The 26,922-nt window shown below is 40.6% G+C and overlaps 1 protein-coding gene across 3 annotated transcripts in view; it reads right to left on the bottom strand.

Moving 5' to 3' along the window:
- SLC35D4 (solute carrier family 35 member D4) overlaps positions 1-26,922 on the bottom strand; it is a 176,509-nt gene that overhangs the window by 117,960 nt on the left and 31,627 nt on the right. For all 3 annotated transcript variants that reach the window (XM_089675740.1, XM_089675741.1, XM_089675742.1), the window contains exons 4-7: positions 19,774-19,855; positions 17,070-17,147; positions 9,023-9,048; positions 6,319-6,370 (exon numbers count right to left, since the gene is read on the bottom strand). In XM_089675740.1, the coding sequence (XP_089531866.1) occupies positions 6,319-6,370; positions 9,023-9,048; positions 17,070-17,147; positions 19,774-19,855 (238 nt within the window). The remainder of the gene's footprint in view (positions 1-6,318; positions 6,371-9,022; positions 9,049-17,069; positions 17,148-19,773; positions 19,856-26,922) is intronic.

The raw sequence follows: 26,922 nt of genomic DNA, 5'->3' as shown, positions 1-26,922 counted from the left end.
CTTGTGTGGCTGACATAATTTCTTTAGGGTTGTTAAAGCTTAGTTTATTATCAAATGAATTAACTAAAACCAACACAAGGGATATTACTTACAGTCATTAGGAGGTGTCCCTTGTGCTGTCAGCTACAGCATTAGCTGAAATATTCCTCTTCCTACCCCAGCCACTGTAATCTTCTGATATTGAAGGGATTATTAGTGCCAACAGACCCGTGACAGGCAATCCTCAGTGCTGACTGCATCCACTGAGCAAGTTGGACTCACTCAGAGCTATGCTTTAGAGACTTATTTATTTATTACAGGTACTTATAAAGTACCGTCAATTTATGCAGCTCTTTACATATAGGAAATAAAGGCCACAAAAATTTAAAACAAATGACAGATTGCAAAAGATAGCAAAAAAACCCCCCAAAATTCTTCAAATATATTAATAGTAAAAAGGTCCAGTCCCAGCATGTAGGCCCTTTACAACATAATCTAGAGTGGGTGACTGGGGACAAAGAGAAGGCAAATTTATGAAATGCCTTCGACAGCTCTGTGTATACAAAGGAGCATGGGGGAGCTCTTGTCCATATGGGCATGGTATCGACACAGCTTCAGATGATCCACATTGGCTCACAATTGATATGATTCAGAAATATTTAGACAGAATAAAGGTGAATAAAGCATCTGGACCAGATGGCATACACCCACAGGTCCTTAAAGAATTGAGCTCTGTCATTTCAAAGCCATTGTTTCTAATTTTTAGAGACTCTTTCATGACTGGCATAGTATCACTGGATTGGCGTAAGGCCAATGTGGTGCCAACATTTAAAAAGGGGTCAAAATCTTTACCACGTAATTATAGACCTGTTATTTTAACATCTATAGTTGGGAAGATACTGGAGCGTTTAATAAAAGACCACATAGATGAGTTCTTGCTGGAAAAAATATTTTAAGCAACAGACAGCATTGATTCATAAAAGACAGAAGTTGTCAAACAAATCTGATTTCTTTTTATGCAGAGGTGAGCAAAACCTTGAAAAGAGGGGTGGCGGTGGACGTGGTATACTTGGATTTTGCAACAGCTTTTGACACAGTTCCCCACAGCTGCGGTTTCTAAAGTCTACTATGATATAGAAGTTTATTGTCCAGCCAACTGACATGTGATCTAATTACTATCTCTAAGCCATACTAAAGCTGTTGTAACATTGTCAATAGAAAAGAGATCTTTCTCGCAAGTATTCTGTGTGCATGGTTTTTTTCTCCCTGTGCACAGTAAGGGGCTAATATATTTTTTACAGTATATACAGATTGCTTTTACTTTAACTTCCTCCTTCATTCATAGAAACTGTACTATAGCGTCTATGAATAGAGGCAGACCCATCAACCATATGCCTATCCTCCCATTCATATATCGTTTTTCATTCAACAAAGTCATAGAGATGAGTGCCTGTCATATCTCTGTAGGTTCTTAACCCCTGCTTCACTGGAAGATTACAGCAGCAGTGGGATAATTCAGAATAGGAAGATTTCAGCTATGGCACAAGCCAGCAGCACATGTGGCACATCCTATTGGATGTCCCTTGTGCTGATTTTTGTTTTTTCATTAGTGACTAAACTTAGGCTTTAGGCAGAATCAGTAAAGCAGATATCTACAATTAAAAGTTTATTACACCGAAAGTATCTCTTTCACATGCATATTGACAAAACATTAAGAAGACTAAAGTGTCAGATAGTTTATTGCTGTCATGGATGACTCTAGCCAAAAACATTTCTGTGATACAGACCTAAGCACAGCACTGTTGCTTTTGAAGCTGAACTCCAGACAGATATAAAATGCACAATTGAATGCAGTTGTTTAATCATTAATACTTCATTACATTTACTTATAAAAGCAGTGTAAGTACTTGAATTTGATTTGGTGCCAGCATTTCATAGTCTATACAGCAAAGCACAGAAAGAGGAGGGAGAAGCAACACATGGAGCCAATCAACTGTACTGCAGTTTATGAATATGAAAGCCATACAAATGAGCATCCTTTACTGCTCTGTCATAGCATGGGGATTGTTACGTTTTTAGAAACATAAATAAAGATTTGAGGTTTCCTACACATTTTAATGTTTAGATTGTTTTAATGCTTTAGTTAATATAACCCCAGACACATGAACTTATTTTATTTACTCGCAGTTTAGAACTCAAAGATGTATCATTGTATATTAGGCTGCTAGTTTTTGATGCTTATATTTTGCAGAGATGTGAGCACATATATCTGCTTGTAGCTGTACTTTGCCAATGCGACATTTTAAGTGGTGCCTATACGCATTACTTGATTAAAGATTCTCGGCTATGGTGAATAAAATACAGATGGCTTACTCTGAAATATGATTTGTAGACTCCATTAAAAAATGAAAAAAAAGAAAACAAATTCGGTCCCTGCACACTGAATCCATTTAGTACAGTGGAAAATATACAATCTCGGTTTGAGGGATCTTGGTAGAAAGTTAATCTGTAGATGCACAAGGTGTGTTAAGACGGCCATCTGCCAGCACAGCAAATGTAATAACAGAGGTAGGGAAAGGTAAAAATAAAGCAAAACGATAACCATTTTACTGATCACAGAATTGAGCCTCTTTACAGGGCAAACTAAAAACCTTTACGATAGATTTAAAACATTGAGTCCTCTACAGTGACAACTTCATAATGAAGTAGTTTTACAAAACATTAATAAACCTTTCACAGCGTAAACTCCCAGAATCCCCAGCACCCAAGTCTAATGCTGGAGCTGTTTAGGCGACAAAGGTGATAATACATACTAGATAATAAGTAATAAAAACAATTTAAAGTTGTTTTATAGTGTTTGCTACTAGGTCTTCTTGACATTGTTTTGTTGCTTCCAGCTTGGGAATTTTTATAGTGTGATAGGATAACTTTCATTTGTGTATGTCTTAAAGGAAGACTCCACTGTTGACCTTTTTTTCCCATTATCCTAGTCCTTCAGTTTGAAAAACCACCTTATATATGAATAGGACAAGCTACTACAACAGAAATTTTTATGTGGCTTCCAGTCATAAATGCAAATAAAGAGGATGGTCAATTCTCTGTGATGCAGACATCTATTGGTGCCAGAAAACCATAAAATCCATCCAGCACCCTACCCATACACCCCAATGCTGCTGAGATGCTCGGCTTAAGGTCGGTACAGCCAACACATCAACCTTGTAACTTCAAAATGTATTGATGTCAAAATGCAAAAACGGTAACATTTAAACAAAAAAAAAAAAAGTTTATAAAGCACATAGCATTCCCCAAACTTTCAGGGCCACGGGGGAAACCCTTCTTTAAATTGATAGCAAAGTCACCCTGCTGGCCTATTTCTTGTGTTTGACCATCTGGTGCCAGACTGTTACATCTAGATGCAGGTATCCATAAAGTAAATGGCTAGCATTTCTGCCTGGCAGTACTGGGTCGCTGGTTTGAATCCCAACCACAGCACCACCTGCCTGAAGTTTGCATGTTCTCCCTGTGCTTGCGTGGGTTTCCTCCGGGTACTCCGGTTTCTTCCACACTCCAAAGACATGCTGGTAGGTTAATTGTCTCCTGTCTAAATTGGCCCTAGTATGTGTATGTATGAATGTAAATTAGGGACCTTAGATTGTACGCCCCTTGAGGGTTAGGGACTGATGTAAATGTACAATATATATGTAAAGCGCTGTGTAAATTGACAGCGCTATATAAGTACCTGAAATAATAAATAGGTGCAGGTATCCATAAAGTAGCAGACATTTTGGATCAACATCTACAATTCAAAGGGTTGGGTAATGGGTAAGTGTTAGGATAGATAAAATTCTAAGTGATCATTTAGATTTTGTGGGGTTTGGCAACATCAATGAATACTTAGAAAGCAATATTTTAGAAATCTTACCCTGAATAGAGTTTGAAACTTCATTCATATAAGCATAACTACATTGGCAGCCTGCAACATTTATAGTGAAGTCTGCTTAGCAATAATTGAATTAATTCCTGATATTTTACTAAATGTACTAGAGCTGTTGAGATGTGAAGTTACATCCTACCCTTGCAAAGCCCTGTACCTTTTCCTGCTGTGTCCAAACAGCTGCACAGCCACTTCATTCATGTAGAGGAAGAATGAGCAGGCATTCCAGCCTACAGCAGGTAGGTATGCATTCATTCATCCTCAGTAAAAGAAGTATTATATATGTAGCTGGGTGGTGCTCCTGCCACTATGCTGCCAGCCGTATCTGCAAAGCTGGGACTGGGATTCAAACATCCCCCCCCCCCGCATCTGTGTAAGGAGTGGGCCGACAGGATTGGCTCTGTGTAATGCCCCACTTACTCCCTCCTGGCAGCCACAGACCTGAGCCAATCAGTGGCAGGGAGCATGGGACACTGGGATATGTAGTCCCAGAGGAGCGTTGTACAATGCCAATGGATTGGCGTCGGAGCACATTACATTACCCAGGGATCCCAGCACATTGAGGAGGAGAGAGCAGAACATTTCTGCAGGCATTCTCAGAGAGATTAGGGTCTTTGCCAAAAGGAAGGGGAGCTGAGTGGACTTGTCACAGCTGCACCAGATAGACAGAGCCTGAGGACTGAGCAACTGGGGCCCAGCCACACAGGTAGCAGAGAGACCTAAGACCTGTGTACTGTGTGACCAGAGGCATGCCACTAAGGAGAGGATCTCATGGGAGGCTGAGCCTTGGGACCTGACTTCAGAAGTCAGCAGACCATCAAGTGATCTGGACTGGATTCCTGTGTACCAGGAGGGGTGAGATGAACCATCTCTGCTTATCTCAACACTGACACAGGTTATGCACTAGAGACTGCTTCTTTGTTTATCAGGCCACTAGTCATCAGTTGCAGTCTTGTAAAGGGGCAGCTACACCTGCAATACCCACAAAAGGGCCCCTACGAAAGCCAGCCATCATAAACAATTAGGCGCCAGGTACTTTGAACCCACTTCCAGGGCTAGCTCTTTGACAGGAATGCATACGCCCACCCACTTTTCAGGCTGTATGCATAGTGTGCATACAAAGACATTAATTTCCCAAGGTTTATGCTTATACCTTATCCCAGCCGTGCTCCAGTAATAGATTGGTTAACCATTGTAAAATTTCAATTAATTGTCAGTTTATGAGTCAATGCCCATTTACCTAGTACAGCATCCTTAAATCTGTTTGATTGCCTGTTCATTGATTTATGCATTATTTAACTGCATCCATTTAATCCACCACCAGTTGCTTGGTCTATGTCCTGTGTAGTGTTTCCTGTATAGAGTGGTGGCATACTAAACCCGACCATACATAGCTCGAATTCCAAAATAATCGAGGGCGTGATCGGGCATGATGGTAATATTTTGAAAAACAAATTCATTTTTAATCAATGATGGAAGAATTGATTTGCGAGAAATGTAATTGAAAAAGAAATAAGCATGAGCTGTGACCTGGAAAAAAAAGAAAATTCTTGGCAACAAAAATTCTTTTCTGTAGCAACACAAGGTGAAATTAAAGGCATGGTTGGTCAAATTTCGAAGTCAATGGTGGCACCATCGGATTACAAAAACACACAAAATGTATGATTTTCTAAAGAATCTTAGTTTGGAATTCGACCCATGTATGTCCTGCATAAAACTTCTGTTACACAGGTGTGATTGGCTTTCATCCTTCTATTAGGTGTGTCAGTGGGGACTGAGCAGCTTTAAGAGTTGTGGCAGAACAGAGAAACAGAACCAGTCATCATCAGCAGCTACTATGGGGGTAGGCAATATATATTATTTATTTATTTATTTCAGGTACTTATATAGCGCCGTCAATTTACGCAGCGCTTTACATCTATATATTGTATATTCACATCAGTCCCTAACCCTCAAGGGGTTTACACTCTAAGGTCCCTAACTCATATTCATACATACACATACTAGGGCCAATTTTGGAGAGGAATCAATTCACCTACCAGCATGTCTTTGGAGTGTGGGAGGAAACCGGAGTACCCGGAGGAAACCCACGCAAGCACAGGGAGGACATGCAAACTCCATGCAGGAGGTGCTATGGTTGGGAATCGAACCCATGACCCATTTACTACAAGGCCGACGTGCTAACCATTAAGCCACTGTGCCGCATATATATATATATATATATATATATATATATATATATATATATATATAGCCATTTTTATTAAACACTCGTACGTTTTCTCATGGTCTAACTATTCTTTTATTCAACATGTACACTTTTTACAAGAGAAAGTTCTAATGATGCAATTATCGGCTTATAGAACAAAAGTAGCTATAGGTAAAGAGGAAAAAAAAAAACATACCTGAGAGTCATGTAATGGAAGACACCCCGCTGAGATCAGTAAAAGAATTACACTGCAAAATGAAAGGTAATCTGTAACAACATAAACTTGAAAAGCAAGACTGAAATTGTAGTTTCTGTATACTTAACTGCAGATCTGATTGTTAAATATCTATCTACAAGAAAAAGGAGCATACGTGTTCCAGCAGGACTCATGTTACTGTAAATGGTCACTTTGCAAGTCTTTCAATGTCCTCCTGTTTAAAGCGGACAATGAATATTTGTCTAGTAGTTCTGTACATTACTTTGAGGATAAGAGAACTTACCCTAAATGACATCCTGATCCAGAAGAAGGAAGCACCACACACAAGGAACCAGCAGGAGTTCCAAAGCTGACATTTGTGAAGAAAGATGGATAATAACTATTCACTATAACTTTTATTTTGGTTGTAATTTTAGGTTGATGATTTTAGTTTTAGATAATGTGAAACCCCAGACCAGATCTGCTTTTAGGTTATAATGTACGTTTTAAAACCATAACCCTAGGCAAGTAAAAAACCCTGCATTGCCTGCAAAGGGATAATTGCTTGTTTTGATCTAGAGCAGGAGTCTCCAAACTACAGCCTGTGGGCCAAATCCAATCCCCTGAAACAGTTTATCCAGCCTTCTGATGTAAGGAGGAAGGGGGGGGGGACTCTGATGGGGACTCTCACATAAGGGGGTACTCTGGTGGGGGGGCTCTGATTAGGACCCTTATGTGAGGAAGAATTCTGATGGCTTCATGTTTATTTTAAGTTTTTTTTTCTGTTACTCTAAATCGGATCATGCGGATTTAAAAAAAAAAAAAAAAGTAAACATTTATTCATTTAAAGTGTATTTAAACACACATCATAAAAAAAACTGTAAATAGATGCTGCATTATACGCTGTTCATACTCATTCACTATGGGATTCGTTTTCTGTATTCTGCAAAAAACCTGGTTGATCTTACTGTTCTATATATCTTCCCTTTCTGTCCATGTCCCCAGTGTAGTTGGGGATTTTGCAGAACACTGATGGCAGCTACTGCACATGCTCAGTTTTTTAGTGAGTTTCTATGCTGAGCATTTCCTTCCTATCACATCTGAGCAATCCATGTGACTAAGGAGTCACACAATTGGGCGTATACACAGTGGTAAATGACAGCCCACTCCTTCCCTCCTCCTCCATGCCCACTAACCAGCTTAACACAATAGGGTGGGCTATTACAATAGTGGCTTCACATCCCTGTTATTGTAAGACACAGACTGGAGGGCTGTATCACAGCCTGTGACTGGCAGAAATCCCCCCACACCATGCTTTTGCCAAAAAAATTTTATTTCAAATATATATTTGCATGATGATTTAGAACAGTTTATTGGTGTTAATTATTTTTACTCTGTATCCCAAAGGCAGATTTTTTTTATTTTTTATTTTGAACATGTGACCAGCAGCAGAGGACTAGATGCTCCTCCTCCTTATGTTTCCCTGCAGACAGGCTGGAAATGAGCTAGGTCATGTGACAGCTGTACATCAATTAGGAAAAAGGTACTTGGATTTTTTTTGTTTTTTATTAAATTACAGTGCCATCATCCATGACAGAAAGATAAGGGATAATATAAATGAAACTATGTGTGCTTCGTATCTTAGCAAATTAGATTTGTTCATTTATCAAAACTAATCTTTTTCAGCCTGCGGATATCTGTAAATTATACAACATGGCCCTCATACTGAAAAGTTTGGAGACCCCTGGACTAGGGGAAGGAAATAGAAAATGTACTTACCAAATCCTCTGCTCCTCCCCGCAGCTAGACCGATCCCCAGTGCTTCTTCTCCCTCACACTCCAGTGGTTTAGTGTCCTGACATTGAGAGCAAAGCAAAGGTCCACAAGCCCTGCACTGAACATGATGACGTTGAGGGACAAAACACTCCTGGAGTATGGCAGAGTGGAAAATCAGGACTGTTTCTCCTTTCCCCTAGACAAAACAAGCTATTAACCCTTGCAGTGTGTACATTTTCCCCAGAGTTGGGCTTTAAACAGAGATTTAGGACAGTGTGCAGTTTGACCTCCAGAAAATGTATGTAATGTACATTTCAGAATATATAAAGTCTGACTGTAATAAAGGCAAATATAGGATACAGAGGTATTGACAGCTTAAAATTTATAAAACCCTCTAATGTAAACATATAATGCTGCAGAACTGATCATTTTTGTTGTGCATTTTCTCCTTTCTTGTGTTGAGGTTGCTATGCTGCCTTGCAGGGTCCCATGGAGCTCTGCTGTAGCCACCCTTGCATGTGCGTTTCTGGCCAGGACTAGAGCTGAATATCATTACACTGCATTCCATGTGCTTTGAGAACTGTCTTCATTGGTCGAGGACAAATGTAAACAATGTTTAGTTTACATTCAACCTGTCTGAGCTGTACAATGTAGAAAGCAACATGTCTGCAGACCATGGTGGAGAACAATAAGGTGTGCTGAAACCAGCCCCTGCACCAGTTTAGCTAAGCTCTGCTCACCACCTGTCCCATAGGACTTCAGCCAGTCAACTATGGAGGGCAGAATGCAAACCTTGCAAGATTTCCGGCGCATTCTTTATTCACAGTTCTGGTCTGCAAGCATGTGTACGGTCATTACACAAGTACAATTATCCTTTACAATGAAAACACAACACCTGACAAAAGTTAAGACAGTTTTTGTTTCTTACCTGCAGCTTTTTGTGTAAGAGCTTTGCTACAAATAAAAAGATAAAATTTAGCTTATTATAAAAGTAACAGACAATTTTGCCATATAACAAATCACATACAAAATCTAAATACGATCAAAGGGTAGATTACAGAACAGCAGATATGCAAAATCTAAACAGAGCTTTTAAGCTCTGTATAAACCTAAAGCAATAAGCTGGGTCACAGTCCACCAATAATTTGTACCAGGTAATGAACACGCCTAACAGGATGTTAGGCACTTGCTTTGACTTTGAATAGCTAAGACACGTTATCCGTCAGGTTTCTGTACAAAACTTTGCCTGGACATAATCCTTAAATATATGTTAAATAGCTCCTTAATGAAGGAGGCCTTGTTAGTAAGATACTGCTCCTTCACTGTTTAGTCACAGGCCAGAGCAGATAGGTGACCATGCTTTATGGTTCAACTGCGAGAGCAGAAAAGTGAGGTCACTAACCTGTCAGCCGGGGGTGCTTGAATAACAAGACTGTTTGAAAACACAATTGTAAATCCTTTGTTCAGTAAAACATTCCACACGTATATTTTAAAGTGGAGGTAAGGTCCACTTTGTAAGTTGTACCTACAGGTAAACCTATACTAAGGCTTACCAGTAGGTACAGTGAGTATCTCCTAAACTTGCACTGTTTAGGAGATGGTCACACAGCATGCAGACGCTAATGTCACAGGCGCATGCACTCTGAAGGGACCTTCAGAGCTCCATGCCGCAGCCGAGGGCTCCCGCGCGCATGTGCGGGAGTGACGTCATCATGGCTCCGGCCATTTATACTGCCGGAGCCCACGAACCTGGAAGGCAAACAAGGTGAAGATGGCGGCACCTGGAAGCCATCACAGCACGGTTCTGGAGGGCTACGTCATAAATTTACTAGTATGCGGTGAATAGTAGTACATTATGACCTAAACCTTCAGGGGACCCATTATTTGGAGTTTATTGGGCGCCTTACTACAGATTTAACTGTGAATTTAGCCGTTTGTCTAACGTTATGCAGGGTTGTTTTAGATTACAATGGTGTATAACAAAACTGAATGTGCCTGCCACACAGACATTATTATGGATTGCACTGTTCCTAAGCAGGGCTGTATTTACTAAAAACCTTTTGTAGGCCAGTGCTTAGGACAGTAGAGTATGACAGCCCATACATAAGACAGTTTTTTGGTTCAACCAGCAGACTGAACAAAAAAAGATCTGATTTCCCCATCCACACACTCAGTGGTGTATTTAGATTTTGTGCTGCCCTAGGCAACACAAAAATCGGACGCCCCCCCCCCCCCCCCCCGCCTGGCGGAGAGAGACTGACACCGATCAACATCAGCCTCCCCCCCCCTGCAGAGAGAGCATGACAGCGACCAACAACACCCCTGCTCCACCCCCCGACCCGAGAGAGCCTTCCACTAACACACACACACACCCCGGCAAAAGAGTGAACAACACTCACGTTCACAGTTCTCGACATCCTTGGGAGCGTCAATCGGGCTCTGCATACACCATCAAGCAGTCCGCAGCCTCTCTCAGATCCAACCTGGTCCCCATGTCGCAAATGTCCCTTCTTCCAGGGGGCAGTGCTGCCCCCCTAAAAAAAATGCCGCCCTAGGAAAATGCCTTGTTTGCCTTGTGGTAAATACGCCTCTGCACACACTTGATGTGTATGCGGAAATCCTCCCCTCCAAGTCATGGAATTCTGACAGCAGGGAGATTTCCCCACCATCACAGTACACAGGTCAGTACAGCAGGCTATAGCCTGCAGCACTGATCAAGTGGAAATTTTCCAACAGGGCAGTTGAACAGAAGCCAATTGTTAGATTGACTTCGGTTCAACCGCAGTGTGTATATGGATGGAAATTCATCCGGTCCTTGCCCTTGTGGAACTGGTCAAATTTCAATCCATGTATAGGCAGCTTAAGGGTGCACTCACACTAGGGTGTATATACCATGCCCGAGCACATTTGAAGTACAAAGTCCACATTGTTAGAATAGTGTGATTGCTCTACATTGTGCTTGGGTACGGTTCAGCTTACCATGCCCTGGCCCTGTTTGAAAGAGGTGATCTGGGGCATGGTTCAGTTATCCTCTGGCAGGGTACTCTTTACGTGTAATCACTGACTGTGCCTCAGCACAGAATTCCCATAGATCACTGAGTAAAGAAGCAGGGATCACTGTGAAATGGCTGACAGAGGTGATGGCATAAGCATGCTTGGGCCTGGCACAATGTAAGTGCAAGACCAGCAAGAGAATGAGGAAGGGACAATCATACAATACAACCTGCAACCATGCCCAGTGTGAGTACACCCTAATTTTCTTAGGCATTGCCACATTTGGAAACTTGTAGGTAAATCCAGTAGCAGAACTAAAGAATGAAGAAGCTAATGAGAACTGAAACTGTATTTACACTTTTGCAGTAAAGTTTGAGAAACCCACACTAATATGCTATGTGTTTCCATTCACATAGTATACCTAAATAATACCTAAATAATTAACAAAACATATATTTTATTTACATTTTTTGTTGTTTTTTTGGAGCAGGCTTATACATAGGACTCTATTGACAGCTTCTATTATTTAAAATACACTGCTCAAAAAAATTAAAAGGTACACTTTGAAAACACATCAGATCTCAATAGGGAAAAATATCATGCTGGATATCTATACTGATATGGACTGAGTAATGTGTTAGGAAGGTAAGGATTCCCCATTGTTTGATGTAAATGAAAATGATCAACCTACAGAGGACTGAATTCAAAGACACCCCGAAAATCAAAGTGAAAAAATTATACCGAAGGCTAGTCCATTTTGCAGAAATTTCATTGCAGCAATTCAAAATGGTACTCGGTAGCTTGTATGGCCGCCATGTGCTTGTGTGCATGCCTAACGTCGGGGCATGCTCCTAATGAGAAAACGAATTGTGTCCTGGGGTATATCCTCCCAGATCTGGACCAGGGCATCACTGAGCTCCTGAACAGTCTGAGGCGCAATCTGGCGGCGTTGGATGGACCAAAACATGATATCCCAAAGGTGTTCTATTGGATTTAAGTCAGGCGAGCGTGGGGGCCATTCAATGGTATCAATTCCTTCATCCTTCAGGAACTGCCTGCATACTCTCATCACATGAGGCCAAGCATTGTCCTATACCAGGAGGAACCCAGGATCCACTGCACCAGTCTAGGGTCTGACAATGGGTTCAAGGATTTCATCCTGATACTTAATGGAAGTCAGGGTGCCACTGTCTAGCCTGTAGAGGTCTGTGCATCCCTCCATGGATATGCCTCCCCAGACCATCACTGACCCAACACCAAAACGGTCATGCTGAACGATGTTACAGACAGCATAACATTCTCCACGGCTTCTCCAGACCCGTTCATGTCTGTGCTCAGGGTGAATCTGCTCTCATTTGTGAAAAACACAGGGCGCCGTTGGCGGACCTGCCAATTCTTGTGTTAAATGCCAATCGATCTCTATGGTGCTGGGCAGTGAGCACAGGGCCCACTAAAGGATGTCGAGCCCTCAGGCCACCATCATGAAGTCAGTTTCTGATTGTTTGGTCAGAGACATTCTCACCAGTGGCCTGCTGGAAGTCATTTTGTAGGGCTCTGGTAGTGCTCATCTTGTTCCTCTGTGCAAAAAGGAACAAATATCAGTCCTACTGATGGGTAAAAACCTTCTAGAGCCCTGTCCAGCTGTCCTAAAGTAACTGCCTGTCTCCTGGAATCTCCTCCATGATCTTGAGATTATACTGGCAGACACAGCAAACCTGGCAATGGCACGTATTGATGTGCCATCCTGGAGGAGCTGGACTGCCTGTGCAATCTCTGTAGGGTCCAGGTATCGCCTCATGCGATTAGTAGTGACACTGACCCTAACTAAATGCAAAACTAGTGAAAAACAGTCAGAAAAGAGGAGTAGGGAATAAAATGTCAGTGGCCTTCACCTGTAAAACCATTTCTGTTTTGGGGGTCGTCTCATTGTTGCCCATCTAGTGCACCTGTTGTTAATTTCATTGACACTAAAGCAGCTGAAACTGATTAACAACCCCCTCTGCTACTTAACTGACCAGATCAATATTCCAGGAGTTTAATTGACTTGATGGTATACTCTGATTAAAAAAAGTTTTCCTTTAATTTTTTTAAGCAGTGTAGCTTGCAACATGCAAAGAAATGACTGTTTTTTTTTCATTTAACATGCATTAACACACAATGTACCACCAAAGTCTTGATGTTCTTAACCCTATGTTAGGACAGTGTTCAAATCCTGTTTACAACTCATAATGAAGATCTACCAGTACAGTACAAGCATGGTTGAATTATAGTAAACTTCCCAGCCCCTCCTTAAAGTGTATGTTACCCCAACATTTCATATTCCTGATATGTGTCTGTGTTACCATGCACTTGTATAAAACTTATTCTGTTCTCTTTGCATTCACTTCCTTTGTGTAAAATACCTGCTGATCCTGCCAGTCCCCCTGCTTTCCTGTTTCAAACTGACCACACCAGGGAATGGAAGCACACCAATCCTAGCGTGGTCAGTTTGCCACTTTGCATACTATGTGGGAGCACAATTTTATATGTATTATATATACCAGCGCCGGGAATAGGGGTTGGTGGGAGAGGCGGCGGTGGGGGAAGTTACAAGCACTGATATCCCTGTATGGCTTTCAATGAAGCAACTGAAAGTAGTGGGAGGGAGAGAAGGAGAAGCAGCTTTCAGATGCTTCATTGAAAGCTATACAGTGAGATTGATTCTTGTAACTGCCTCCACCACTGCACCGATCATCCCTGATCCTTTAATTTCTTTCCGCCCCCCCTGTGCTTCTCAGTGCCCTCCCCCCATCTGCCGCACCAATGGGAGAGGAGAGAGGCTGGATCTGCTCTGCCTCCCCCTGTGCCCACCCACACTCCAGTCCGTGCTGTGCAAAAGAGGATGTGTGGGCGGGAAATTGTTTACAGAGCAGCCGGCAGCTCTGTGATGCTTCTGACTGAGCGTGTGAGCCGGGAATCATCCATGTGAGTCCAACCATCCTTCCTTCCATCCCCCCCTCCTTCCTTTCTACACTCCTTCCATTCTTTTCCTCCCTCCCTTTCTTCATTCCCTCCCTCCTTCCTTCCTTCCTTTCCCTCTCCCTTCCCTCCTTTTCCTTCCTTCCTTCCTTTCCTCCACTCCCTTTCCTTCCTCCCACTCTTCCTTCCTTCATATTTTCCTGTATTCTGCATAAAATATTTAACAGTGCCATTTCATGAGATAATTTATAAGGGCATGTTTAGGGGCGGGATAGGTAGGGGTTGGGTGGGGCAACTGGTGGCGAGTAACTCTTAAGTCTTGGTTAGTAGCACAGGACTTAAAATTGTGAGCCCTCATATATACAGTATATCCACATCCCGATCTCCCTATAGCAGATATACTACTAGAGGGTGGCAGGGGAGCGCAAAATCACGTATATATACACACACGTTATTTTGTATTTCTGGGTAGGGGATGTGCACTCTACCTGAACCGCCTTTAGTGGCCGTGGCTGTCAATCACCGGGTCACAGCCGGTGATTTCCCACCGGCACGCGGTGATTACCGAGCATCTCCGGCGGGGAGGAGGGCTTCTTTGTTTACTACTAGTCCTCCTCTCTGTCGGCTCGGGCACACTGCTGTGGATGGCTGTACACAGCACAGCCATCCAGAGCAGTGTGCTTACAGTGAAGCACCAACACACCGCCCCCCAGCGCTGTAACGCAAAAAATGGCCTGGTCAGGAAGGGGGGTAAATCCTCAGGAGGGCAAGTGGATATAAACACACATACATACACACACACACACGTCTTGCATTCTTTTACAAGATAAAGGTCCACATATAACAATATGAGCAATACATACAGTAGAAGGGGAAGCAGCAATTTTTAATTTCCAAGTGACGCTATGTGAATGGGAATATGTTAACATATATTACAGTGCTGTGAAAAAAAGCACTTGACCCCTTCCTGATTTTTTTTTTGCATATTTGTCACACTTTTAAATATTACACAAAGATAACCCAAGTAAATACAAAAAGCAGTTTTTAAATGATGATTTCATTTATTAAGAGAAAAAAAAACTGTCCAAACCTGCCCTATTTGAAAAAGTAAATCTAATAACTGGTTGTGCCACCCTTGGCGGAAACAACTGCAATCAAGCGTTTGCGATAACAGGCAATAAGGCTCACATCGCTGTGGAGAAATTTTGGCCCACTATTCTTTGCAGAATTGTTTTAATTCAGCTACATTGGAGGGTTTTTGAGCATGAACAGCCTACTAAGGTCATGCCACAGCATCTCAATCAGATTTAAGTCTGGACCTTGACTAGGCCACTCCAAGACCTTAATTTATTTATTTTTTTTAAGAGCCATTCACAGGCAGACTTGCTGGTGTGTTTTGGATCATTGTCCTGCTGCATACATGGTTCCATCAGTTATGGCAAGTCGCCCAGGACCTGAAGCTGAAAATCAGCTCCAGACCATCGCACTACCAATACCATGTTTGACGCTTGCTTTGATGATTCTTTTAATAAAATGCAATGTTAGTTTTACACCAGATGTAACGGGACGAACACCTTCCAAAAAGTTCATCTTTTGTTTCATCAGTCCACAGAATATTTGCCAAAAAGTGTTGGAGATAATCAAGATGTTTTTTGGCAAATGTGAGACAGGCCTTTCTGTTCTTTTTGGTCAGCAGTGGCTTTCACCTTGGAACTCTCACATGGATGCCACTTTAGCCCAGTCGCTTTCTTATTGTTGAATTATGAACACTGACCCTAACTGAGGAAAGTGAGGCCTTCAGGTCTTAAGATGTTGTTTTGGATTCTTTTATGACCTCCTGAATGAGTCGTTGTTGTGCTTTTGCAGTATTATTGGTAGGCCACTCCTGGGAAGGTTCACCACTGTTTCAAGTTTTCTACATTTGTGGATACTGGCTCTCACCGTTGTTCGCTGGCATCCCAAAGGCTTAGAAATGGCTTTGTAATCCTTTCCAGACTGATACATGTCAATGACTTTGCTTCTCATCTGTTCTTGAATTGCTTAAGATTACCGCATGATGTCTTTTCAAATAGCTTCTATTTAAGTCATTTCTTGATTCAACAGGTCTGGCAGTAATCAGGCCTGGGCATGGAAAGTGAAATTTAACGCAGCTTTCCAAAAAAATTCATAATTTAGAGGGAGCAATTACTTTATCACATAGGGCCTGGCAGGTTTGGACAGTTTTTTTCCCCTTAATAAATGAAATCACCAATTTGAAAAACTGCATTTTGTATTTACTCAGGTTATCTTTGTGTAATATTAACATTTGATGATCTGAATCATTTAAGTGTGAAAAATATACAGAAAAATAAAAATTCAGGAAGGGGGAAAATACTTTTTCACAGCACTGTAGGTGGGTGTTATTCTTATTTGAGTGCAAACATGGAAATACACTTTAATAATGACATTTTAGTGTGGTGTCCCTAAAAAGATAACGCAGCACCCTTTGTAACTCACACCTAAATTGCTGCATGAAGTGAGATTAGTAGTGAGAACTGAATGTACAGAGCTGAATGCACAAATTCCCCAACACAGCGTCAATGCGGAATTATTAATACATACGTTACTGAAAAAATGTATAAATATGAATTTAGGTGTTATAACAACAGTAAGAGAGGAGGTAAATCAAATGAGGGCAGTGAGGGAGGGGGTGGTCATGGGAAAAGCACAGTAATGAGGGCACCAGGTCCAAAATTTAAACTGGGGCCCCTGGGTCTATAGCAACAGCACAAGCAACTCCACTTTACTAAGAGAAGAATGTATATGTAGTGTTTGCTCCTGCCAACAGCAGACTAGTATGACAGTTGAAGCCTGTGCCAGATTTTAACTATAGCTACCTTTAGGAAAACTAAATAGACCAAAAATTAAAATCGGTAAGGATTATTTAAGGACATTTAAGGATTGGTAAACTGCAATAGGTTTAAATTATTTAGCTGTTAAATACCACTTTTGGGATGTGAATTAAAGCTTCCAGGATATCCCACCTCTCTGAAGAACACTCTCTGGACTCCATACGTCACAGCTTCGGCTGCATTGTGCAAAGTCAGAAACACAGGAATGGGCTGCAAAGTAGGACAGTCAGTTAAAAATTATAATAGCAATAATAATAATGTACACATAACAAATTGCATTAATCAGTCCACCCACAATGAATAGTTTGGATAGCTAATTGTCCCCGGGGTCAGGTAAGGCTCAAATCACTCCAACTTTAAGGATAAACCATGTGCATTCTGGAATGTACTGCACAGGGGCACCGAAGCGCAGTGAGATGGGTTGTTACTTTTTAATGGTTTACTTTTTTTAATCTTTATTGAAATGTCATGCAATGACACTTCATTCAATTCTTGTACCACAGCGAGTTGTGATGCTCTGTAGTAAGCTGCACTGTGTAAGAGTTGTTCATGCCACATCAGTTGAGCTGTGTTGATCTGCATAGATCAACACAGGCTTAATTCAACGCTTAATGCAAAGTGACATAGAAATAAAAATAAGAAAAATGATTGTTTTCTATGTGCCCTGTTACTTAATTTAATACTGCTTCAAGGGGTGGTGCAATTCACTTCATAAAAATGCAGCATGTCTGCATTTCTACGCAGGGAAAGGAAAAAGGAAGAAAGAAAGAAAAGAAAAGAAAGGGAAAGGAAAGAAAAGAAAAGGAAAGTAAGAAGGAATGAAGGAAAGAAAGAAAAAAGGGGGGGGGGGGGGGAGAAGGAAAGAAAAAAAAGGGGAGAAAGGAAAAAAAGAAAAAAGGATAGCAAAAAGGAAAGTTAAAAAAGGAAAGGAAAAAAAGGAAAGGAAAGAAAGGAAAGGAAAAAAGGAAAGAGAGACCAAAATAAGACAGATGATGCCTTATAACAAAGCACTGCACCTTCTGGATGCCCCTACACATCGCACATCTGCCTGTTTTTTTTGTGTTTTTTGTGTGTGGGCTGGTGTGCGCAAGCCCTAAAAATGCAAACATGCTGCTTTCCACACAGCACACTGCACCTTAACGTGACGGTATGGTGTGACCAACTTTTTTCTTTGTGCCCTTGCATTAAGGCTTTGTTGATCTATGCAGATCAATGCAGCTCAAACAAAACGGTGTGAATGAGCCCTATGCAGCAAAATACCAAGAAGGTTTTCGTGGAGTTGAAAACACAGGACATGTCATCTTCATCATTGTGAGTGATCAGTAATCAAGATGCACCGACATATCTTTAGTCTGTAATGCCACTGCCTGCTGAACAGCCACTGCAGTATTCAAAGCCAGAACAGTGCTGAATTTACAGAATAAGAAAACTCCTCTTGCATTACTTTTAATGTGCGAGCCCGCAGCTTCCAAGACGGAACAAATGATGAAACTAACTCCAAGTCTGCTGACTCACACATGAGGAGCGTTCTTATCAGACTCTCCCTCTCAGACACTCAATGTTGTTTTCACAGAAAAGCAAACAAGCCATGCAAATGGCTAGGGATTCATTTACTATTCACTATGGAGAAAAAAAAAAATATATATATATAAAAAAAAAAAAGAAATCGCCTTACACTGAAAATTATTGCTAAAATGCTCAGTAAAAATAAATATTAAAAATATTATACACACAGTCCAAATAGACTGTAATGATTTTTGATGGTTTTAAAATAGAATCTATGTGAACTAAAAACTAAAACAATCAAAAGAACTCCAGGGACCTGGAATAATTAACCTAAACCATGTGAATAGTGAATAGATTTATAATTAAAATTAAAGTTCTACTTATTAAAATAATTTTTTAAAATACATTAATGTAAGAAAAGTAAAAGTAATATAACAAATGGCTTCCGTGACCCTATTGCATCAGCTGCTTTAAAAAAAAAAAAAAAAAAAAAAAAAAAATGAGCAGTGTGGAAGCCGCTGCTTTGTGATCACCCAATAACCCCATATATTGCACAGTACAGTACGGTACGTTGTGTGTGCGCATCGGCTAGGTTTGTCACCTACACATGATGAATGGATCCAGGATTTATGGATAATATGGAGTTGTTTTCTTAGATTCTGGAACCTGGAGACTTTGTAGGGCTTTGGGTGGGATAAAGTCTACATTCTTAGGTCCATATGGATACCTGCCAGCCCTACCTTATTATTATTAGTCTCTGCTGGGGTGCCTTGGTTGGGATTCAAACCAATGATCCTAGTACTGCCAGGCAGAAATGCTAACCACTTAGCCACTGTGCTACCCTGTATATATATATATATATATATATATATATATATATATATATATATATATATATATATATATATATATATATATATATATATGTTTAGTCCATTTAATGTACTTTTAACATAGCCAACATTAAAAACTTTTATACATCTTACAGAAAGGCCTTTTTATGAAGGAAAAAAATTAACTGAAAAGTCATGGCTTTTATAGCATTACATAAAGCAAACACTGATATTGTATGCAGGTGTCCATATAAAACTTCGAATATTCACTAGAGACAAGCAGGGTCCCAAGCAAAAGACAATAATCCAGCTCATCACATAAAGTGCATTCCAGCTGGCAACATCCCAGCAGCCAGACCATTTCTTTATATTAAGTAATTGAGAAGAAATGAAAGCTATATGAGATTGTTATGAAAACCAGCTTTAATATCTGAAAACTCGGGTCTTGGGGAAAGGGGGTGGGTGGAACAAAGCATAGAGATATTTGTTATAGATACCAGTCTTGACAAGGCCCTGGAACCAGCATAAATAATGCCCACAAAGAAAGCTGAGGCAGGAAGCCATGATATAACGTCAGATCTGAAAAACACAAAAATATAGAAAAAAGTGATCTAATAAATGGAGGAGAGATATCTGTACAGTGATCGCACCCATACATGTGAGGTATTGTCGCAAACATCAGAGTGAGAGCATAAATTTTAGCTCCAGACCTCCTGTGTAACTCTAACCTGGTAACCTGTAAAGGTTTTGAAAGCGCGGCCTATGGAGATTTCCAGGTACCGTAGATTGGTGCCGTTCCACAGGCGTGCGCAATTTTCAGGCATTACATGTTGCATGTCTATTTATTCGGCACAACATCATATTTTATATCTTAACCAATTCAAGCACTCCTGGCTCCTCCACTTCTCTGCATGCCCCCATAGCAAGCCACTTGCTATGGAGGCAGTCATGCGGACTTAATCAGCCCCGCCACGCTCACAATATTTGATTGACAGCAGCAAGAGCCAATGGCTCCCTCTGCTGCTGAGCCTCCTGCAAAAAGAGGAAAGAGAAAACTAATGCTTCTGCAGACAGGCACAACACTGGATGAAGATCAGGTTCAAGCATTTCAGTGGGGTGCTGGGGGAGCTAACCATGGAAAGGTGTTTTACCTTAATGCAGAGAATGCATTAAAGTAAAAAAACTTTAACCTTTACAACCATTTTAAACACACTGGTAACTTTCATAAACCTTTTGGACAGCAGGAAAATGTGCTATTTAAAAGACACTGGTCCTAAGTAAGTATACATAGGTAACCCTTTGATGACAGGTCCACTTTAAGCAAATGACTGAAGTATAACTCAATTATTGAAAACCATTCTGCAGAACACGTATTGGCCTTATTAATGTAATCATACATGCATGTTTTTTTCTACATTCTCGCAATGGCTTTTATTGCTGCATACCATTGTTCTAAACTATGTACTTCAACAGGCCTCTTTTGGAGGCACATACTGCCATCTGGTGGTAGCTTGACATACTACAAATAGTTTAAAAAAACACAATCATTAATAATTAAAAAATTAATAATATATAAAAATGAGTTTGTGAGAAGTTTGGGATGTAAGTAAATATTTAAAACCCAGAAAAACAGCAAGCACAGACAAAGTGGCTTCATGTTGGCTTTGCATCATCAGGTCCATGACTGCAATACAAACTGTTAAGTCACTTATCAGAACTTCATGCCTAAGTCCTTGAAAACAAATGACATGGCAGAGTTCCCTAGTACGTTATCAAGCATTGCAAACTCAGGAGACTTTTGAACTCAAATTACCTATATGTAGGTATTAAAAAAAAACAAAAAAACACCACCATACACAAAACAAAAGTAAACAAAATAAGTGATGCAATTGCTTTTTATTACTTTAAAATAGAAGAAAAATCACTATCAGTTCCACATTTATTATAATTCAAAACAGTTAAAGGATTAGGCCTCCCAAAACATATATTTAATTTTTTGAGAAATGCTGGAAATATTGAAAAACACAGAGATTTCTTATATCTCTCAAGGACTTGGTGAAATCTGGGTCTGCACACCAGTTAACCTTTCTATAAAACACTGCTAGCAGGAAGGTTTTTATTGCAAAAGAGACTCTTCTGCAATAAATACTTTTTACATTCCTGCCAGCTATAGATCTTTTGATTGTATGCCAAGCCATGCATGCACAGCTCAGTGCATGAATTAACACCCTTGTCAATGTATGGAAGTTATGTCATCCAAGGCCAGCCAATCAAGAAAGCCAAAAATGTCAAACCCGAAGAAGACTGGACAAAAGGAAAGTATAGCAAACTTTAGTTCCACTTTAAACACTTTCTCCAGGTTGGATCCCTTTACCTATTTTATATTACAAAGATTTCCATAGAAGGTGTTGGAACACACAAAATGAAGAGAACAGTCAAAATTATTGACTGGACAGAAAGTACAGAATTATGGCAGGGACATTTTGAATATCACATATAAGAAGAACTTACAGAAGTCAATGACCCAGCACACCAGGCTTTACCTAGAACTAAAGTATTACTTTTTCATTGGCTGATCCTTAATGGAAAGTTATTTTAATATAAAATGTAGAAAAGGGAAGTGTCTTGTTTTACAACACATCATTATTTCTTCTTCCTGTTTCGAAAGAACACCACTAAATCTGAAATGGTTAAAAAAAAAAAAAAAAAACTTAACCCATGATATTTTCAGATAATCCATAATACCTGATATAACAAGAATACTTTTTAATAGCCCCCACAACCCTCTCTGCCAAATACACAATAAGAATTTTAGTTTTTAAGATTGTGTGGCTATGCTTTGAGCAATATTATATCTGAGCAGGTCTGAATCAATTAATAAAAAAGTTGTCTTCCTAAAATGGATATGAGCTTTTTTGTCCTGTTCTAAGTTGTGCCATTTAAAAACACAGGGGATTATTTATTTACTGGAGAGTTTCAAATCTGGTGCAGCTCTGCATAGAAACCAATCAGCTTCCAAGTTTTATATTCAAAGCCTAATTGAACAAGCTGAAATTAGAAGCTGATTGGCTACCATGCACAGCTGCACCAGATTCTGAGTGCTCCAGTTTTAGTAAATCCCCCCTAGTGTAGCAGTCACTTTTGCAGCAGTTGTTTTCTTATTCCGGGTCACAACCCTGCGTAATGTCCTTTTGTCCCTTTCGGTCAGCTGACCATGTCAATTGCGCTTATGAATATCAGACGACGTTTTCCTGGAAACTGTATATGCCGTCATAACCTTTGAAACTGTACCTCGCGACATGGTAAATAAATTGCCAGATTCAGTCCCAGAGGCACCAGCTAAGTGGACACCAACAATTTGCCCTCTTTGGAGCTCAGTAAGCTCTGACATGACTCCGTATTACTAGCAGTGCACGCAGTGAATGACTAAAGCGAGGCTTCCCACCTGTTAGCTAGGTGTCTCATCACACAGCGGAAGAAAAAGAATGTTACATCATTTTCGCATTCAACGTGAAAAACATCATTACTTTCACACCTGCGAATCATATGTTTTTTGTCCAACCCCTGTATATGTACAGTGCCTTGAAAAAGTATTCATACCCCTTGAAATTTTCCACATTTTGTCATGTTACAACCAAAAAATGTAAATGTATATTACTGGGACTTTATGTGATAGACCAACACAAAGTGGCACATAATTGTGAAGTGAAAGGAAAATGATAAAATGTTTTTCAAATTTGTTTTACAAATATCTGAAAAGTGTGGCATGCATTTGTATTCAGCTCCCTTTACCCGGATACCCCTGACTAAAATCTAGTGGAACCAATTGCCATCAGAAGTCTCCCAATTAGTAAACAGAGTCCACCTGTGTGTAATTTATTCTCAGTATAAATACAGCTGTTCTGTGAAGCCCTCAGAGGTTTGTAAGGCTGGCCATACATTATACAATTTTCTTGTACAAATTTCCATTAGATTTACCAAAAAGCATATAATATGAGGTCAAACCTAAACAACACTTTCCATTGTATCCAATTAGGCAGTTCCTTACAATACATAGTTGAAGGAAAATCTAAAGGAAATTGAAAGAAAATTGTATAGTGTATGGCCAGCCTTAGAGAACATTGGTGAACAAACAGCATCATGAAGGCCAAGATACACACCAGACAGGTCAGGGATACATTTGTGGAGAAGTTTAAAGCAGGGTTAGGTTATAAAAAACATATACACCCCTTATTGGGGTATTTACATTATTACATCCACCACAGAGCTGTGTTTTTCTCTGGAACTACTGGGTTCATCTACTTGATGTTAACAGCTGCAGTGGTTGCTACCCGGTGAATGCACTTTACGGAATGATCTTGACAGTTGGTTCTTCATTGCACTTCAGATTATAGATTTTACAGATTTTATAAAAAAATATTCCAAGCTTTGAACATCTCACGGAACACTGTTCAATCCATCAACCAAACATGGAAAGAGTATGGCACAACTGCAAACTTACCAAGACATGGCCGTCCACCAAAACTGACAGGCCGAGCAAGGAGAGCATTAATCAGAGAAACAGCCAAGAGGCACATGGTAACTCTGGAGGAGCTGCAGAGATTCACAGCTCAGGTGGGAGAATCTGTCCACAGGATAACGATTAGTCGTACACTCCACAAATCTGGCCTTTATGGAAGAGTGGCAAGAAGAAAGCCATTGTTGAAAGAAAGCCATAAGTAGTCCCGTTTGCAGTTTGCGAGAAGCCATTTGGGGGACACAGCAAACATGTGGAAGAAGGTGCTCTGGTCAGAAAAATTTTACTTTTTGGCCTAAAAGCAAAACGCTATGTGTGGCAGAAAACTAACAGTGCCCATCACCCTGAACACACCATCCCCACCGTGAAACATGGTGATGGCAGTATCATGTTGTGGGGATGCTGGTCAGTTGATGAGAAGATGGATGGAGCCATATACAGGGCAATCTTAGAGTCTGCAAAAGACTTGAGACTGGGGCAGAGGTTCAGCTTCCAGCAGGACAACGACCCTAAACATACAGCCAGAGCTGCAATGGAATGGTTTAAATCAAAGCATATTCATGTGTTAGAATGGCCCAAGTCAAAGTCCAGACCTAAATCCAACTGAGAATTTGGCAAGACTCGAAAATTGCTGTTCACAGACGTTCGCCATCTGACACAGCTTGAGCTATCTTGCAAAGAAGAATGGGCAACGATGTCACTCTCTAGATGTGCAAAGCTGGTAAAGACATCCCCAAAAAGACTTACTCAGAATATCTCCTTTTATGCTGTGAATGCTTCCTGTCTGCTGCCCATCTCTTTCCACAACTTCCTGGGTTCCCTGCATGCTTTTTACTTTCAATTTTTAAGGACTCACATGGTACCATGCTTCCTGAAAGCAGTGATTCCTGTATTGACTTTGCCTCCTGAAACTCCTCCTCTCCGCACCTCTGTAGCTCAGAAGGCAGGCTCTGTGAAATGTGTGACACAGTAGTGTCTACTCACAGGACATAGTGAATACATAAATCAATGGCGGACAAGGGTGCGTGTCCCTATGCACCATCTGGCCAATCGATGAATCTAAAATATAACCTTTATTCGGATATATATATATAAAATGTATGCTCAACTGTAATTAATGCCTATTGGAGTGGAATGTACTGCACACAATAGTATGACTGGATACCATTACAATTATTTACCTTACATCCAAATGGTTAATAACACCAGACCAGATCAAATACCATACCATTTTAGATGAGGTGACAGCATAAAAAAAAAAAGACACTGTAATTTGATCATAAGCCTATCAGCTTGAATATACAATCTCTATTAAGGAAATGATGTTACCCCATGGACAAAACTAATTAGACAGTATAATCTGTCTTGCTACAGATATATAATACAGGTACACTCATCCATGGGCCTTAATGTCAGCCTCTTATGGACAAGCTCCATACATCACCATATCCAGTCAAAAATACCTCACTGTCTTGAGGAATGTAAATGATGCACTATAAAGCACAGTACAGACCTCTCCAAAGAAAAAAAAAAGGGGGGGGGGGGGGAGTAAATACCATGTGCATTCAAAAAGTACTCCCAAGGAAAAGAAAAAAAGAAACTTACATGTTTCTCTCCAAAAAACAGAGCTCCGTCAGGAGTATAAAGAATTAAAATAGGTCACATAGTGGCTGGAAGTTGTGCTCAGCTTCACATGGTGGCAAAATGGCACCGATCTTTTTTTCACCTCTATATGTAGAGATGCTGGCCATAAAAACGGCCCCCGCACATGCTCAGTCCCTTAACAGAAGCCATCTTGTGGACAAGGCTTTGCCAAGGCAGTTACAGCCTTACTGTAACTATATGATCGTTCATTAAAACTTTTGGACCCATATTGGTGATCCTCGGTGTGCTGGTGACATTATCCCTTTCTCTCCTAACAGAAACACCTAAAAACTGGAAACAGACATGACAATGCATTCTGGCGAGAAGCTACATTGTTCATTCTTGCTTTACACAAAGTGAGAACATGTACATATTGCAGAAACATACTGAGAACACAGCCAGGTTGTACTGTCCTCATTGTGATTGAGTTATTGCAAGCAACGCAGACCATTGTTTTGGGACTAAAAAGGGTTGTGATCCCCAAGTCAATATGGAACCCCAGTTCACACTGTCACATCGCATGTGATTCACACAGGAATCTCACTGCATTCCTGTGTGAATCAAATGTGATTCTGTGTGGTGCGATTTGAGCCCATCATTTTGTATGGCTGAAATCACACTGCATCCACACGGAAAAGGTGCAGGCGCTTTTTTTTGCAGCACTTGAATCAGTTTGTATGGGTGCATGCAATCCAATTCAGGCAAATGCACTGCGATCTGCTTTTGGGGTGTTGTTAACTTTTAATTGACACCCACAGCAGATCACATGAACACAGTGCGATTGCTATGCGGTGTGATGCGGGAAATGCAGTGATTCCTGAGCGTTTCCCACATCGCATCAGTGTGAACGGAGCCGGAGGTAGGATATCTGAGAGAAGCACTGGGATACAAAAGGAAGGGTGTCCAGATTACACTCCTTTGTGTACCAAAACTCCAGGGAAAGCCAGTTTGGATGTGAAACGATGTTATTTGTATTACTGGGTTTCCTGAAAAGCTGGCCTAATTATATTACTGGTGTTGCTATAGAGGAACAACTACCCTTATATGCTGGGAGTTGATTCATTAAAAGGAGTAGAGCATGCTCACTTTGAAAAGTATATATTTGCACTTAGGTTAGTAAGGCAATGCCAAGTTAACTTTGAACACTCGATCATGTGTGAGGTACAAAAACAGGGATTTGTTTGTGTTGGCAGCTGCTAGACAGCTAAACAGTGGCAAACACCAAAGTTACCTAGTGCAATGATCTTACCTAGTGCAATGGTCTTTATCAAGCTGTATGAAATTTATATCGGCAAACAGGAGACCTGGCAGCCTTGGAAGACCTTTGTACAAGACCATCTGCAGAATGATTTTCTCCCTCTATACCAGCCTCTCTCAACCTTTTTACCATGGAACCCTTGTAATAAATTAGATTTTCAGGCCTTGGAGAGCCCTTGTGGAACTTGAATGGCCAAAGCCGCGATAACGTCACTCCCACGTAAACGCA

Source organism: Staurois parvus, unplaced genomic scaffold, assembly GCF_062004578.1.
Source record: "Staurois parvus isolate SC_StPar_1 unplaced genomic scaffold, SC_StPar_1.0 ptg000157l, whole genome shotgun sequence".
Taxonomy (NCBI): domain Eukaryota; kingdom Metazoa; phylum Chordata; class Amphibia; order Anura; family Ranidae; genus Staurois; species Staurois parvus.
This window is presented reverse-complemented; position numbering and strand designations above follow the sequence as displayed.